At 48.9% G+C, this 18,613-nt stretch overlaps 1 protein-coding gene across 1 annotated transcript in view; it reads right to left on the bottom strand.

Annotated features, from left to right (window-relative positions):
* Window positions 1–18,613, bottom strand: part of SCLY (selenocysteine lyase) — a 131,331-nt gene that overhangs the window by 31,405 nt on the left and 81,313 nt on the right. Inside the window, exons 8-11 of the mRNA XM_030216412.1 lie at window positions 17,501–17,537; window positions 14,485–14,568; window positions 12,771–12,873; window positions 11,733–11,808 (exon numbers count right to left, since the gene is read on the bottom strand). Coding sequence (XP_030072272.1) covers window positions 11,733–11,808; window positions 12,771–12,873; window positions 14,485–14,568; window positions 17,501–17,537 — 300 coding nt within the window. The remainder of the gene's footprint in view (window positions 1–11,732; window positions 11,809–12,770; window positions 12,874–14,484; window positions 14,569–17,500; window positions 17,538–18,613) is intronic.

Raw genomic sequence — 18,613 nt, forward strand, 5'->3', positions numbered from 1 at the left:
AGCCGTTCCCCCAATGGAGGAGAAAGGCATCCGACGCCAGTCTGCCGTGTGCCTGTAGTCTGGAACAGAACAGAGGCAGCTTGTGATTGGTCTGAGGGGCAAAAAGGTCCACTGAGGGGGTGCCCCACTCTTGGAAGATCTTGTGTACCACTCTGGAATGGAGCGACCACTCGTGCGGTTGCATGACTCTGCTCAGCCTGTCGGCCAGACTGTTGTTTACGCCTGCCAGGTATGTGGTTTGGAGAAGCATGCAAAACTGGCAGGCCCAACGCCACATCCTGACACAGAGGGCGAGATCCGGTGCCCCCCTGCTTGTTGATGTAATACATTGCAACTTGATTGTCTGTCTGAATTTGGATGATTTGGTAGGACAGCCGATCCCTGAAGGCCTTCAGTGCGTTCCAGACCGCTTGGAGCTCCAGGAGGTTGATCTGAAGATCTTGTTCCTGGGGTGACCACACCCCCTGGGTGTGGAGCCCATCAACATGAGCTCCCCACCCCAGGCGAGTTGCAAACGTCGTCAGCACCTTCGTGGGCTGCGGAATTTGGAATGGACGTTCCAGGGTCAAATTGGTCCGATCTGTCCACCAGTGCAGCGAAGCGCGGCAACTGATGGACAGGCGGATGACATCTTCTAGATTCCCGGTGGCTTGGCACCACTGGGAAGCTAGGGTCCATTGAGCAGATCTCATGTGAAGACGAGACATAGGAGTCACATGGACCGTAGAGGCCATATGGCCCAGGAGCCTCAACATCTGCCGAGCTGTGATCTGCTGAGACGCTCTGGTCTGGGAAGCGAGGGACAGGAGATTCTGAGCCCTCGCCTCGGGAAGATAGGCCTGAGCCGTCTGTGAATTCAGCAGAGCTCCTATGAATTCCAGAGATTGAACTGGCTGGAGATGGGACTTCGGTTAATTTATCACAAACCCCAGCAGCTCCAGAAGGTGACTAGTACACTGCATGGACCGAAGAGCTCCTGCCTCTGAGGTGCTCTTCACCAGCCAATCGTCGAGATACGGGAACACGTGCACCCCCAGCCAGCATAGGTACGCCGCAACCACCACGAGACACTTCGTGAACACCCGTGGTGCAGAGGCGAGCCCAAAGCGTAGCACACAATACTGAAAGTGACGTGTCCCCAGACGGAATCGGAGATACTGTCTGTGGGCTGGCAGTATCGGGATGTGAGTATAAGCATCCTTTAAATCCAGGGAACAAAGCCAATCGTCTTTCTGAATCATGGGGAGAAGAGTGCCCAAGGAAAGCATCCTGAACTTTTCTCGCACCAGATACTTGTTCAGGCCTCTCAGGTCTAGGATGGGGCGCATCCCCCCTGTTTTCTTTTCCACAAGGAAGTACCTGGAATAGAATCCCTGCCTTTCCTGCCCGGGTGGCACGGGCTCGACCACATTGGTACTGAGAAGGGCGGAGAGTTCCTCTACGAGTACCTGCTTGTGATGGGAGCTGAAGGATTGGGCTCCCGGTGGGCAATTTGGTGGAGTGGAGATCAAATTCAGGGTGTATCCGCACCGCACTATTTGGAGAACCCACTGGTCGGAGTTTATAAGAGGCCACCTTTGGTGAAAAACTTTCAACCTCCCCCTGACCGTCAGGCCGTCCGGCATGGATACTTTGATGGCGGCTATGTTCCCATGGATCCAGTCAAAAGCCCGTCCCCTGCTTTTGCTGTGGAGGCGCAGGGGGCTGCTTAGGCACAAGCTGTTGACAAGAACGAGCGCACTGGGGCTGTCCCTGTGCCTGAGGAGGCCTTCGGGCCGGCTGGGTGTACCTATGCTTGCTGTAGGCGTAGGGTGCAGCCTGCCAGGCCCAGGAAAAACGTCCACCTGCTGAGGTGGATGCTGAAGGTGCCCGGTGGGAGAGCTTGTCGAGAGCAGTTTCCCGCTGGTGTAGTTGGTCCACCAACTGCTCGACCTTCTCGCCAAAAATGTTATCCCCCCGGCAAGGGACATCCGCCAGCAGCTGCTGGGTACGGTTGTCCAGGTCAGAGGCACGCAGCCAGGAGAGTCTGCGCATCACTATACCTTGGGCCGCAGCTCAAGATGCCACATCACAGGTGTCATAGATACCCCTGGACAGGAACTTTCTGCACGCCTTCAGCTGCCTGACCACCTCCTGAAAGGGCCTGGACTGCTCCGGAGGGAGCTTGTCGACCAGGTCCGCCAGTTGCCGCACATTATTCCGCATGTGGATGCTCGTGTAGAGCTGGTATGATTGGATGCGGGTCACGAGCATGGAAGATTGGTAGGCCTTCTTCCCAAACGAGTCCAGAGTGCAAGACTCCCGTCCAGGGGGCGCCGAGACGGTATCCCTCGAACTCCATGCTCTTTTGAGAGCAGAGTCCACGACCGCCGAGTCATGAGGCAATTGAGGCCGCATCAACTCTTGGGTCTGAGTGGATTCTGTATTGGGACTCCGCTTTCTTGGGGATGGTGGGATTAGATAGTGGCTTCAACCAGTTCCGAAGCAGTGTCTCCTTAAGGACATTGTGCAACGGCACCGTGGAAGACTCTCTAGGTGATGATGGATAGTCGAGGACTTCGAGCATCTCCGCCCTCGGCTCATCCACAGTAACCATGGGGAAGGGAATGCTGATAGACATATCCCTGACAAAAGAGGCAAAGGAGAGACTCTCAGGAGGCGAAAGCTTCCTCTCCGGTGAAGGAGTGGGGTCGGAGGGAAGGCCCACAGACTCCTCGGAGGAGAAATATCTGGGGTCCTCCTCCTCCCCCCACGAGGCCTCCTCCTCGGTGTCGGACATGAGCTCTCTCAGCTCAGACCGCGAGGAACCACATCCTTGATGATGGCGTCGAGCGGTGGACTCCCGCGCCGGCGGGGACGAAGCTCCCTCCATCGACGTCGACTCCACCTGAGTGGCGGTCGACACCGGTGCCGCAAGCGGCGTCGGAGGCCTCAGCATCGGACCAGAGCCCAGAGCCCACCGGCGCCTCCATCAATGGCGCCGGGGGCGCAAGCACCCCCGGTGCCGGTAGAGCCTGGCGCATCAGCCCTTCCAGGATCCCGGGAAGGATGGCTCAGAGGCACTCGTCGAGTCCCGCTGTCGGGAAAGGCAGGGGGGCCAGTGTGGGTGCCAGTGCTGGAAGCTGCTCGGACCGGCGCAGCGACACCTCTTCGACCGAGGGGGAACGCTCCTCCCGGCACTGCCGCTTCCTGGGTGTCGAGTCGTCCCTTGATGACCCGGAGCTGCCAGTCCCGTGCGTCGTGGGCGACCGATGACGGTGCTTCTTGGCTTTCTTTCGATGCCCGTCATCGGCGCGCCTCGGAAGGGATGAGGAGGAGGAGGTGGAGCCCCCCGGCCTCGAGGTATCGGATCCGACAGGGTTCGGTCCCGATGGCCCTGAGCAGCGGGAGTAGCCGGGGCAGACTGCCCGCGCAACCGCTCACCACCGCCGTCGCCGGCAGGCCAAAGGTACCTGTGCTCCTGGGGTCGATGCCATAGTCGGCGCCGACGCCGTCGACATCAGTACCGGCACCGAAGACCCGGCCGTCGACACCAATGCCGTCGAGGTCGATGTTCTAAAAAGTTCTAAAAAGACGGTCCCGCGGAACTTGCCTCGCCACCTGTACACAAGGTGCACGTCTTGGAATTATGCTCTGGCCCGAGGCACTGGAGACACCAAGCGTATTGGTCTGCGAGATCTGCCGGCCGCACCGACCACACTTCTTGAATCCGCTCGGGACCTTCGAGGACATCGACGGAAAAATCGCGTAGGCGAAGTCAAAATCGTCGATGGTGGCGGTGAAAAGCACACCTGAAAAAGAAAAAAAAGACCGCGTGGCCACAAGGCCACGGCGACGCGCTCTTGCGACTAGGAACGACGAGGAACACTCCTTTTCATTTTTTTTTTAAAGAAAAAATAACGCGAATGCGTACACTAATAAAGAAAAACCGCGGGCTAGGCCGCAATCCGGTTTCCGGGGCTGACTAAGAGAGGGACGTGAACACGTCTCTCTCCAGCGCGGAAAGGAACTGAGCGGGAACAGTCGCACACTGGCAGGAAGACGGCCGCACATGTGCGGTGGGCGTGCCATGCGTGCGGGTCCTCCCGCAAAGTTTTCATCCAGTTGGAGGGGGCTGCTGTGGACGTCAACCCAGTAGTGAGAACAAGCAGCCTGCTTGTCCTCGGAGAACACTAGATACATCAGAAATGGGTGTCAGCCCCAGATAAGATCCTATTGCACCGAGCACAGCACTTAAAACCACTGGAAACCTTCGACGACATGGAAGGGAAAACAGCTGTGGCTAAATCAAACAATTCTATGGTGATATAAAAAAGGGGCAGGTCACCAAAAAATAGAAGGGATAGTACCCAGCTGAAGCTCAGGCATAAGAGCCTTGTAAGCCCGGGAAAAACAAAGAAAACTTTAAGAGGGGGAAATAAACAAAAACATATAATGGAAGGAGTTGAAAAAGTCCCAAATAATAAAGAAAAAGGCAACTCGAGTAAGAAAAAGCCCGTGAGAGAAGGCAGAAAAATCACATTGAAAATAAACACTTGCAAAGATGCTGTAAAGAGCCTCAACAAATGAATCCTTTCTTCACAGCGGATGAGAAGAGATTGATGGTCCCGCTCTCTAGAGGCGAGTAGGAAGGCACTCACACATGCGTGGTGGGAGTGCTGCCACGAGCTCTTAAAGCTGTATTACACTAGGCAGCGTTCTGCACCAGGTGCCATGGATGACATCATCCACATGTGAGAATCAATTGGCCTGCTTGTCCTCATAGAAATATATATAAAGTATGCCCTGGAATGAAAGATATGCTCCAACTGTACATTCTACTTCCCTTTTTCTTCTTCAACCTAACCATTACATACTGTTCCTCTGCCCCTGGTGCAGAAACAGGAATTAACAACCTACAGGAGGAAGAGGAGGAGTAAGAGGCCCAGCAACCTTCCTTAATACCAAAATGAAAAAATGTAAATGTTTACATAACCCTCTCTCCCTGAAATCCTACAGTAAATATTTATTTTTTGGAAAGTGAACAGAGCAGATGGTAAAATTATGTATCATACCTGATAATTTTCTTTCCATTAATCATAGCTGATCAATCCATAGACTGGTGGGTTGTGTCCATCTACCAGCAGGTGGAGATAGAGAGCAATCCTTTTGCCTCCCTATATGTGGTCATGTGCTGTCGGAAACTCCTCAGTATGTCGATATCCAAGCTCCATCCGCAGGACTCAGCACTTAGAGAATTACACCCACAAAGGGACACTCTGCCCAGCTCACCACCGCCGAAATGGGGGAGGGGAATTAACCCAGCTCATCCCCACACAAGTGGGGGAGGGGAATCCGTCCAGCTGGGGGAGGGACACCACCCCGCCGATACGGGGGGATCTGGCTTATCCTGCAACCGCAATCGCGGGAGGAGCTGACTGACCCTAACACTGCCGAAGCAGGAGGGGTACAAAGCTGCCCTACTGCCGCACGAAGCGGGAGGGAGCGCCGGCAGAATTTAAGTCTCAATCCAGCCCCGTAAAACGGAGGGGAGAGGAATGCAGCAGCTCACTGTAACACAAATTCGTCTCAACTCTTGAAGAATCCATTGAAAAACTTGAACACAAAGTCCTCCTGAACAGGAACTGAAGACTAAACTTGAACCTGAAATGCAACCAGAATATAAACAATACAGATATCTGGGAAGGGCTATGGATTGATCAGCTATGATTAATGGAAAGAAAATTATCAGGTATGATACATAATTTTACCTTCCATATCATCATGCTGATCAATCCATAGACTGGTGGGATGTACCGAAGCAGTACTCACCCAGGGCGGGACATAGAAATCCCTGACCGCAACACTGAAGCCCCAAACCGGGCCTCCGCCCGAGCAGCCACAGTCAAGTGGTAATGCCTGGAGAAGGTATGGGCCGATGCCCAAGTTGCCGCCTTGCAAATCTCCTCCAAGGAGACGGACCCGGCCTCTGCCATCGAGGCCGCCTGAGCTCTAGTGGAGTGAGCCTTCAGCTGGATAGGCGGCACCTTCCCCGCGGCCACATAAGCCGCTGCAATGGCTTCCTTGACCCATCTTGCCACTGTAGGCTTAGCAGCCTGCAGACCCTTACGAGGACCTGCAAACAGGACAAACAGATGATCCGACTTCCGGAAATCATTGGTCACTTCCAAGTATCTGATGATGACTCGTCTCACATCCAGAAATTTGAGAGCAGAGTATTCCTCTGGGTAGTCCTCCCTACGAAAGGAAGGGAGACAGAGCTGCTGATTCACATGGAAGCGAGAAACAGCCTTGGGCAGGAAGGAAGGCACTGTGCGAATAGACACTCCTGCCTCAGTGAACTGCAGAAAGGGCTCTCGACATGAGAGTGCCTGGAGCTCGGAAACTCTTCTGGCTGAAGTGATAGCCACCAAAAAGACTGCTTTCAACATCAGGTCTTTCAGAGATGCCCTTGACAAGGGTTCAAAAGGCGGCTTCTGCAAGGCTCTTAGCACCAGGTTGAGATTCCACGCAGGCACCACTGAGTGCAGAGGAGGGCGTAGGTGATTAACTCCCTTGAGAAAGCGCACCACATCTGGCTGCGAAGCCAGGGAAGCACCCTTCAGGCGGCCCCTGAAGCAAGCCAGAGCCGCTACCTGGACTTTAAGGGAACTGAGCGACAGGCCTTTCTCCAGACCTTCTTGCAGGAACGCCAACACTGAAGAAATTGGAGCAGTGAAGGGAGAAAGTGAGCCTGCTTCACACCATGCTGCAAAGGTACGCCAAAACCTGGCGTAAGCAGTGGAAGTAGAGCGCTTCCTCGCTCTTAGCATAGTGGCGATGACCTTGTCTGAGAAGCCCTTCTTTCTCAGACGCTGCCGCTCAATAGCCAGGCCGTAAGACCAAAGGGGGAGGGATCCTCCATCAACAGGCCCTGCTCCACTGGCAGCCGCAGAGGATCGTCCACTGAGAGCCTGATCAAGTCCGCATACCAGGGACGTCTGGGCCAGTCCGGACCCACCAGGATTATCCGGCCCGGATGCTTTGCCACCCGGTCTAGCACCCTGCCCAACATGGGCCAGGGTGGGAACACATAGAGAAGCTCCTGTGTCGGCCACTGTTGGAGAAGAGCATCTACTCCCAGGGATCGAGGGTCCCGTCCTCTGCTGAAAAAGCGCGGCACTTGGCAATTGGCCGATGACGCCATCAGATCTAGGCTCGGCTGGCCCCAGCGCTTCGTGATGTCCAAGAACGCCTGAGCAGATAGCTGCCACTCTCCGGGATCCAAGGTATGGCGACTGAGAAAGTCCGCCTTGACATTCATGACTCCAGCAATGTGGGCCGCTGACAGCTGTTCCAGGTTCGCTTCCGCCCACTGGCATAGATTCATGGCCTCCTTGGCTAGAGGGGCGCTCTTGGTACCTCCCTGGCGGTTGACATAGGCCACAGCCGTGGCATTGTCCGACAGGACCCGTACTGGCTTCAACGCCAGTACCGGGAGGAACTCCAAAAGCGCCAACCGAATGGCTCTGAGTTCCAGGAGGTTGATAGACCACTTTGCCTCTGCAGGAGACCAGAGCCCCTGCGCTGTCCTTCCCAAGCAGTGGGCTCCCCAGCCCGTCAAAGAGGCGTCCGTCGTGACGACAATCCACTCCGGGGTCACAAGAGGCATCCCTGCAGACAACTTGTCTGTCTGCAGCCACCAGCTCAGCGCCTTGCGCACTGCTGGGTCCAAGGGAAGGCGAACAGCATAATCCTCCGACACCGGAGTCCAGCGCTGCAGCAGAGAGTGTTGTAGTGGTCTCATATGAGCCCTGGCCCAGGGCACTACTTCCATCGTGGCCGTCATAGAGCCCAACAGCTGCACCTAGTCCCAAGCCCGGAGCGGAGAGGCTACTAGGAACTGGTCCACCTGAGCCTGAAGTTTGACAATCTGATTGTCCGGCAGGAACACTCTGCCTAATTGGGTGTCGAATCGAACTCCCAGATACTCCAGGGACTGAGTCGGGCGCAGCTGGCTTTTCTCCCAGTTGATGATCCACCCCAGGGAGCTCAAAAGAGCAATCACCCGGTCCACAGCTTTGCCGCACTCTGCACAAGAGGGGGCTCGGATCAACCAGTCGTCCAGATAAGGATGGACTTGTACTCCTTCCTTTCTCAGGAAGGCCGCGATGACCACCATTACTTTGGAGAAGGTCCGCGGAGCAGTAGCCAACCCGAACGGGAGGGCTCTGAACTGGAAGTGTCGGCCCAGGACTGCAAAACGCAGAAAGCGTTGATGAGGAGGCCAGATGGGAATATGCAAGTACGCTTCCTTGATGTCCAAGGATGCCAGGAACTCCCCTGCCTTCACTGCCGCTATAACAGAGCGGAGGGTCTCCATGCGAAAGTGCCGAACTTTCAAGGCCCGATTGACCCCTTTGAGGTCGAGGATAGGCCGTACAGAACCTCCTTTCTTTGGTACCACAAAGTAAATGGAGTAACGTCCCTTGCCAAGCTGATTTTCTGGCACCGGAACGACCGCACCCAGGCGGATCAGATTGACCAAGGTCTGCTGCACTGCCACAGCTTTGACCGGAGACTTGCAGGGAGAGAGTACAAACCCATCTCTTAAGGGTCGGCAGAACTCTAGCTTGTAGCCGTCTCTGATGACTTCCAGCACCCAAGCGTCTGAAGTTACCCTGGTCCACTCGCCCAGAAACGAGGACAGGCGTCCTCCAATTTGCACTGGGCCATGGACCAGGACCCCGTCATTGGGTACGAGACCCTGGGGGAGGACCGGAGGGCGCACCTCCGGGACGGCGGTCTCTGCGAAAGGAATCCTGCTTGGGGGAGAAGTTCCTCTTGAAGGAAGAGGGGGCAGAGGAGCCCGACTTGCCCGGGCGGTACCGACGGGCTTCCTGAAACCGTCCTCTGGAGATACCGGGGCGAGCACTGGCCCGAGCCCTGACCTCTGGTAACCTCTTGCCCTTAGACGTGCCGAGATCGGTCACAATTTTGTCCAGCTCGACCCCAAAGAGCAGCTTGCCTTTAAAAGGCAACTTAGCCAGGCGGGACTTAGAGGCGTGGTCCGCAGACCAATGTTTCAGCCAAAGCCACCGCCGCGCAGAGACTGTCTGAGCCATACCTTTAGCCAAGGCTCTCAAGACATCATACAGCAAGTCTGCCAAATAAGCCAAGCCCGATTCCAGGGCCGGCCAATCAGCCCTCAAGGAAGGATCCGAGGGGGAAGCCCGCTGCACAATCGTCAGGCACGCCCTGGCCACGTAGGAGCCACAAACTGAGGCCTGCAAACTTAAGGCAGCCGCCTCGGACGACCTTAAGGCCGCCTCCAATCTTCTGTCTTGGGCGTCCTTTAGGGCCGTACCACCTTCCACCGGCAATGCCGTTTTCTTAGTCACCGCTGTGATTAAAGAATCCACGGTAGGCCAAAGAAAGGCCTCACGTTCACTTTCAGGCAAAGGATAGAGGCGGGACATAGCCCTAGCCACTTTGAGGCTCGCTTCCGGGACATCCCATTGAGCCGAAATTAAGGTGTGCATGGCATCATGCACGTGGAAGGTTCTAGGCGGGCGCTTCGTCCCCAGCATAATGGCGGAGCCAACAGGGGCTGAGGGAGAGACGTCCTCCGGAGAGGAAATCTTTAAAATGCTCATGGCCTGCATTAACAGGTTGGGCAAATCCTCTGAGCGAAAGATCCGTGCTGCAGAGGGGTCATCCGCTCCATCCGAGCGGGAATCCGTCTCCTCCAAGGAATCCCCAAAGGACCGTTGGGAGAACTCAGATACGCTGCCCTCATCTACATCAGAGGAAACAGCGTCCTCTAAGGCCTGGGAATCCACCCGAGGGCGTTTACTTCCGGGGGCCTCAACCCCTTTATCGGACAAGGGAGAAGGGGCAGCGTTCTGCATAAGGAAGGCCTGATGCAGCAGCAAAATAAACTCGGGGGAGAAACCCCCCAGACTGTGCACTTCAGCAGCCTGGGCCACAGCCCTAGACGCACCCTCAACCGGCGCTCGTAAGAGCGGGGGAGAAACATGCTGCGCATCCAAGATGGCATCCGGCGCGACACTCCGCGAAGGAGCCGCGCGGGAAGAACGGCGCTTAACTTTAGCCGCTTTTTTGCCGTCGCCCAAATCAAGGGCGGCCATGGCATGAACGTCTCCCAGCTCAAGGGCGGTCCAAGAAGAAGCCGTCCGAGCAGAGTGGCCGGTCAAGATGGCGAAGGCGAGCAGCGGGGGATGGGCGTTTATGGCGGGAAAAACCGCCGCACCGGAGGAAGACCCGGGACACTGACCGGCCTCCGAACTGATACCCAACAAGGGCGAATCAGACTTTAATACCCCCGCATCCCCACTAGGAGCGCACACGCGGTCCGGGGAGCGATTCTTCGCGCCCTCGCCCTCCGACGCCATAGGCCACGTGGAGATCAATCGGGGAACCCCCTGCCCGCTATAAAAAAGGTAAAAATTACCTGCTTCTCGCTCCGAGCTGTAACGACCTGGTGTCCCAGTGAGTAGCTGCAATAAACGTTTAAATAAACGTCGAAATAAACGCCTTTAAGGACGTCCAAAATTTTTTTTTTTTTAACGGAGCCAGCGGGAGGGGGGAGAAAAGGAGGGACCTGGCGCCACCAGGTTTGCACTTGCTCAAGAAGAGCCCTCAACCCCAGGCACTCAACAAAACCTAAAAATTAGGCTTGGAGGCCTAGCCAGAGCTGCTGCTGTGTGTGACCACCACCTGCTGAGACAGAGAACATACTGAGGAGTTTCCGGCAGCACATGACCACATATAGGGAGGCAAAAGGATTGCTCTCTATCTCCACCTGCTGGTAGATGGACACAACCCACCAGTCTATGGATTGATCAGCATGATGATATGGAACTTTAAAATTGGTTAAAATTGGTTCTTAACAATAAATTACGTTTGTCTTTTAACGATCTGCTCTGTTCACTTTCCATCTTGGAGTTTGCAGACCATCTGCCTTTGTGCTTTCTTGGACCCTCCCTTTTGGGCATTGTTGAGCCCGTTCTTACAAGCAATATTTATTTTTTGGGAAGTTTTTGGTACTTTTAGTGTCCTGTCATTTTTATTAGGTTTTAATGCTGAGTGAGTTTGCTCTGTATGAGTATAGAGTGCAGGTACAAATCATGTAGGTGTGCATGATAGGGAGCAGTATATACAGTGTGAGTTTAGGAAGGGTCTGGCAAGCTATTTTGAAGAGATGCATGGCTTTTAATGCTACCTCATTCCTAACACTTTTTTCAATATACCAAGCCAATGCTATTAGAAGAGTCAAAATGAGGCAATGAGGCGCTAGTTTGTGATTTTTCACTTAAGAAAATAAAATATTTTTCCTCCTATAGGAAACAATGAGAACAAGGTAGACCAAAAAGCTACTCTGCATTGAGTGATTATCTCATTTCTTTTCTCTTGGCCATGCAGAATTGGTTTATTGCCCCCGCATAATCCTCTGCACATGATTCAATACATTTAGAAAAACCTGATATCTGGCTGCATTTTGCCAAGAGAAGGCTCAAAATAACAGGAGCAAATCAAGCACAAGAATTAATGTCAGAAGAAACAACTTCCCTGAAACACTGTCCTTATAGACTATGTGTTAAACATGCAACTGTTTGAAAGGACTTATGACAGGAGAATACAGATTGTCATAAGGACTGTCAGATGCAAAGATCTCACAGTTTGCCTTTTCTTCCATGAAGAAAATGCAGAAAAGAATGTGGGTGCATTACCTATTTCCAAGGTCTGAGTGGCAAGCAGCACCAATGCTGGCCAGAAGATGGCGGCAACGAGACAGCACAGCACGTCCTGAAGAGAGAAAGCATATCACCCTCAGCACAAACACTTCTCTTTGCATTACCCTCCCTCCACTGCCTGCAAATTTTTGTAAGTGTCCAGAAAGGCGCATGGAAGACACAGAAAGGAGGACTGTTTGGTACTTAGACAGACACCTCTGCAACTCCATTCAGTCCTGGAGTTCATATAACATCCACCTCCATGAGATCTCTGTGAACAGATATCTGGAGGCACGAAAAGTGAGGAGACAAAAGGAGTAGCCTGATTTTCAACAAGGAATAAACAGAGTCAAGGGTCAACTGCACCAGAGAGTTATAAAGAAGGTCTTTTCCACAGTCTAAAAATTTTACTAACACAAAATACTTCTGTTTCAGCAGCATGCTTTCATTAGTAAGATATAATGCTAAAAGATGAACATATGGGGGTTGAGCAGAACAACTTAACCGTGTAGGAGAGGCTCCTGCCCTGTTCAATCATGATGAGCTTGGGTCGTCCCTGGATTTTCAGCATCATTTAACCATACAGTGCTGCTGAAAAGCTGTTGTGACTGCTGCAGCGCCCACCAGTTAGTGATGGGTCAATCCAGGAACAGAGTCAGGAATACTCCAGTGATATTCAGCATGTGTGACTGCAAAAGCAAAGGCAGTCCTAACTTTGCTTGGTTAGCTTAGTGAGTATGGCACTGAATATCAACCTTATTCATTTAGTGACAGTGGCTGGATAGGGCCCGGCACTGAATATTTGGGTCTAAATTAGCTGTCAGCATTTGGATAAATTACGTTGCCTTAGTAAGCTCTCTAGAGAAGGGGTCCATTAATTTGTGCTAAAGTGCCCAGCAAGAGGATACTAAATAATGCCAAAATAATTTCTGAAATAACTGAAAGCTAAACTAATTGGACAGTTACCCTAATATTCAGGCTTGGGGTACAGATACTACATACCAGATACAGAAAAGCTCAGATATAGACATTTACCCTTCAGCTCTGGACCAAGGATGGAAACATTACACGTGTTTGGAAGCCTTTCAGAACCAGGAAAATGGCTATTAAAACGAATATTTTCCTTTCCAAATGCAGCCTGATAATGAAAAAAAAAAAAAAAGAGAATAAAATAAATAGTGAAAAGAATGTAGAGTGCACACAAATCCTTTTTCATGGGAAGGGTAGAAATATTAGAATTCATAGACTGTGACTCAACAAAAGGCAGACCTGGCATGTGATGAGATGAGCTTTGAAGCGTCAAATGTGTCCTGCAGCATCACCGGTCATTCGTAGTGTGGTAAAGTAGAAGGGCAAACCTTTTGGGTGTCCCATTGCCGCTCATATTGACATCTGGGTGCCCAGATTCTATTATAGAATACTAATGTAACTCAGCATTGGTGCGCCTTAAAGTTATGCATCTGCAGTTATGCCATCCATAGACCTTGTATAACTGTGGGCATCTAAATGCGGCATGTGTAACTTACAGCATCATCCATGCCCTCCCATACTCCACCCATGAGCACACTCCCTTCTGCTTATACGCTATGTTATTTATTTAAACATTTCTATACCATACAATCCAAGAGTTCTCAGCGGTTAAAAAAGCAAACATACATAAAATCAAAAACATAAATTCTTACAAACATAAAATTTCAAACAAACTAAAACACATAAAAATTTTAAACCAATTTCTTTTCAGGTTTCATTCTAATTACACAAATAACATTATTTCTGCCAACTCAATTCTGATCTTCTGCTACCCCATATGCTTACTTAAGAGATAAGCCTTCAGCTCTTGCTTAAACTGTTTTACTTCCTGGAGTTTAAGCCTTAATGGTAGGTTATTCCACATAATATGGCCTGCTACATAAAAATTTGCTTCTCTGTATTCATTCAATCTCACAACCCGATGTAATGGTGCATCTAAATACACCATACTCTCAAATGCTGATACACATGCAAGTTTGCTGCCAATACTTCTGATACCTGACCAGTTAAGATCTTAAATGCTAAAAACAAAGTTTTAAACTCACTATGATATTCCATGGGCAGCCAGTGCAAAGATTTCAAGACTGGTGAAATATGCTCATATCTTTTAACACCTACTAACATTCTAGCAACAGAATTTTGTGCAATTTATAATGCTTTTAACTGATATTTAGATACACCAAGCAACAAACCATTACAATAGTCAAAACACAGCATTACAAAATTTTGAACTACTAATCTGAAGTTTTGAAAGTTAACAATTTTTTTAATGTCTAAAAAATACATCATTTACAATTTTATGAGTATGTAATTTCATACTCAAACCAGAGTCTACAATCACACCCAAATCTCTCAAGTTATCTCCAATAGATATTACTTATAATTGAAATGATCTAGGTATATCTGAAGCAATATATGGTGATAACAATAATATCTTAGTTTTACTCACATTTAACTTCAGACATACTTTTGCATGCCCCTTAGAGAATAATAGCACTTTGCTGCTACTTACATGCTTAAAGATACATATACTGCAAAAGTGCTTGTATTCTGTACATTTGCATGCATAAGTGGCATGTAGAAGTAGGTGTCCAGCTACAGAACTGCCTGTTAACAGGGGCTTCACAGTGCTACTCTGTTCCTCCTAGTTATAAATCCTAGCACTGTTGTGTGTGTGCTGACAGAAGCAACTGCATGCATGAAGACAGAACACACCAACCTCAAGTTGTTCCTCCAGGTAATCCCTGACCTTCCTCATGTGAGCCTCGTAGTGCTCCCAGTTCTGGCTCACCAGCTCCGCTGCCTGTAGGTGTACGGAAGAACGGATATAGTTATGCTTCTTCAGACATGGTCATTGTGCTCTGGGATATACTGGCACAGAGGAAGAAAGGTGAACATTAATAATGAATTAAAATTCAAAGTGCTTTATCTTAAGTTCAAAAAAGGACTTTATTGTGATGCAAAAGTTGTAAAAAAAATACTACAGGAACATACAAATGTATCAATATTTTAAGTCTGATTTGCTAAACTTTATTTCCCATAAATACAGAATAGGAAAAAGCCTTAGTAAATCATACTATAAAAATAATTATGTTAGAATCCCTTGCTTGGAACCCTCCAACTCCTGTGCATAAAGCACTTAAGCCAATCATCAAGTAATTAGCATCCCTTTCAGTCCTTGTGAAAGACTGTGTGGAATCATGTCCATGGTTAAAAGTAATGCATGGTCCACTTTTAGTCAGAGTAAGAGATGGTGTTCCCAGGGGTGAGGAAGGGGCACATTTTGGATGGAGGAGGAAAGTAACGCACACGGACTGCATTTTCAGCTTTACACTTGCTTTTTTTTTTTGCATTCATGTTCCAATGTGAGCAGTTTCAAAGTGCACCATCCACCCCCTTCCATTTCCATTCCAGACACTAGGAAGCACATATGTGACCATCTCTGGGAAAAAGTGACTAAAGTCTCAGATCCAAAATGTTGAGAAGGGCCAGTTTTTAATGTCAAGGGTCCATAAGCAGTCTTGAAAAGTTACATGTCTGAACTTCTGTAACTTTTTTTTTATTTTTTCACATAAAAGGATGTGGTTTGGACTGTTTTATTACCAATTGTTTGCTCTAACAGAGTACATTAAAACCTCCTTTTTTTGTTTGTTTCTAGTAACTTTAGGCATGTTTTCCCAGAGATGGTGACAAACAGCACTGCTCCTCTTCTGAGCAAAGACATGGCTTCCTCTGGTGTGGACATCAAGAGCAACACAGGAGGCTTATGTAAAGGAAATTATTCTACAATGAAGTGTTAAGATCAGTCCTTTTCCTAAAACTGGTCAATTCACCATCTTTATCCCAAAACACAGCAAATTACATCATCAGATGAGGGGAAAAGGTTTGCTGTTCTCTATGTTCTTGAGCCCTGTGGGTCATACTCCCTCTCACCAAGAACCAAAGAGGCCAACATTCAAAAGATCTAGGTGCCTAACTTAGGGGTCCTTTAGTACTAAACTACAGCAAATGTTTTTGACGCATGCTGACACCCCTTTTTACCCAGCAGGTAAAAGGCTGTTTTTTTGTTGTTGTTTTTTTTTTTTAAAGAAATGGCGATGTGGCAAGTGAAGCACTTGCCACGTGGCCATTTTGGGTAGGAGCACTTACTGCCACATATGCTACAAAAATAAAAATATTTTTATAGCAGCAGCAATGGCGTAAGCTGGGGGTGGGAACTACCACCGGGCTGCTGCACTAGCCTGGCAGTACTTCCGGTTTAGCAAGCAGTAAGCCAGCGTTGGGCTTATTGCCGCTTAGTAAAAGATCCCCTTTAGGGGGAACCAAGCAAAATCTACAACAAAGAAAATGTTCCACTCAATGTGGAAACTCAAACGTGTGAAACCTTTTTTCCCTGAGGGACGTATTTCACAACCTGATACAATCCATGGTAATAAGCCATCTAGACTATTGCAACAGAATCTAAGCGGGATGCAAAGAACAAATCATAAAGAAACTCCAAACTGCTCAAAATACAGCAGCCAGGCTCATATTTGGCAAAATAAGATTCGACAGCGCCAAACCCCTACGAGAAAAATTGCATTGACTCCCAATCAAAAAACGTATTGCGTTCAAAATCTGTACCCTGGTACACAAAATTATCTACGGTGACGCGCCAGGATACCTGACTGAACTTATAGACCTACCAACTAGAAACACTACAAGATCATCTCGAACTTACCTAAATCTCCACTACCCAAGTTGCAAAGGTCTAAAATATAAAACAACCTATGCATCCAGCTTCTCCTATATAAGCACACAACTATGGAACACATTACCAAGCGCCGTGAAAACAACTTATGACCACAAACTTCCAGAAAGCACTAAAAACTAACCTGTTCATAAAGGCATACCCTAATAATCCAACCTAAATGCCTGAACCCTGCAACACAACGAAACCAAAACCATACTGGAAATAACTAAACCCTTCCTCCTCTTTACGATCCCCAAATGTTTTTGTCACACATGAACTTTACCCTACTACAGCTTCATTCTGTATTTTGTTCATACCAGAATTGGCAATCGCCTAATGGTATTATGTAAGCCACACAGCCTGCAAAAAGGTGGGAAAATGTGGGATACAAATGTAACAAATAAATAAATAAACAAATAAATGCCTAGATCTGCCAAAATGAAAATCTCCTCTTGCTCAGCACCTAAGTTTAAGCACTTAAATACATAGACAGATAGGCAGAGTTAAGTTGGGAAAGAGAATTTAAGCATTAGCATTTCTTCAGAGCTAGAGCTGGCTTGAATTTAGGAATTACTGCACCCAGACCCAGTGATCCCTTAGCACCTCCGCAGATTAGTGATGGCCCCTCCCTTTCACAGAAATCCCAAATACCTGTATAGTAAAGTTTCCCAACCCACACATGGAGTCGTGCTGCTCCCCCAGCTCCAGAGAAACCAACAGACCACCCAATATCACAAAAATCCTAGCAAAAGGTGGCATTAGTCAGCATCTATCAGCAGGTTCCAGCAGAAAAAATATTGCATCTCATAGTCATGCTCTCATGGGAAGAAAAGTAATATCATATTTGAGATATCCACTGTGGGTGTGGAGCTGTATGTCTACCGAGCTTTTCTCAGCATACCAGGCAAACAATTGTGGGTACAGCAGCCCAATGTGATTACTACCAAGTAGTGGGAGACAGCAGTTTCTCCTTGCATGCATGTCAAACAGCATAAGTGCTCACCTTGCCAAGGCCAGAGATCATAGGGGTATTCTCAGTTCTGGAGAGAGGAAGAACAGGCCCAGGGTTAACTTTAACAGCAAACAAGAAAAAGTTGACACCAAAACAAAATCAGACATCTGATGCTAAAGATACCAGACCAGTGGTTTTCGCTCCCAGGCCTCAAGGATCGTATTGTTTTGTATTATACTATTTATATTCCGCTTTTAACCACAGGGATGCAAAGCAGATCACAATAAGAACAACTTCACATATGAAGTAATTTACAACCATCATTATACAATTACAAAAAAACAAAACAAATAATAAAAACAGTATTGATACTAATTCCCTATCAACTGACAGATTTAGGCCACTATTGACTTGTAAACAGATATGTTTTAAGAACCTTGTGAAAAAGTATATATGAAGGTGTTTTCCGAATCTGAGCTGGGATCACCTACAGGTCAGGTTTTCAGGATATTCCTAATGAATATGCATGATAGCAATTTACATACCCTATTTATCTCTCTGTTATTTGATATACCACTTTTCTGTGGTATAACCAAAGCAGTTTACATATTACATACAGGTACTGCATACAATGGAAATAGTGGGTATGCAAATGGCTCCCTTGCATATTCATTAAGGTTATCCTGAAAACCTGACTTGTTGGCAGTCCTCAAGGACTGGGAGTGAATATCAAAGTACTTAAGGCTCTCAGTGATCTTCAGGGGAGGAAGAACTTCCAACATGCTCAATCAGCAGTGCACAGAAAGTAACATAGTAGATGACGGCAGAAAAAGACCTGCACGGTCCATCCAGTCTGCCCAACAAGATAAACTCATATGTGCTACTTTTTGTGTATACTCTACCTTGATTTGTACCTGTCCTCTTCAGGGCACAGACCGTATAAGTCTGCTCAGCACTATACAGTCCAGTAATTGCCACGCTGGAGATGTAAGTCTCTGATAATGCAAGATGCCAAACATTCAAAGCAATAGTGGAACAGTAAGGAAGTTCAATGTTCCAGCCCTGGTATTTCAACCAGTATGCAGTTAATAAGACTGGATTATTTTTACAGGTCCTGAGTCAGTTGTTTGACTGATTGAGAAATGTCTACTAAAGCATCCATGA

The sequence above is a fragment of the Microcaecilia unicolor genome, chromosome 10, assembly GCF_901765095.1.
Source record: "Microcaecilia unicolor chromosome 10, aMicUni1.1, whole genome shotgun sequence".
Classification (NCBI taxonomy): domain Eukaryota; kingdom Metazoa; phylum Chordata; class Amphibia; order Gymnophiona; family Siphonopidae; genus Microcaecilia; species Microcaecilia unicolor.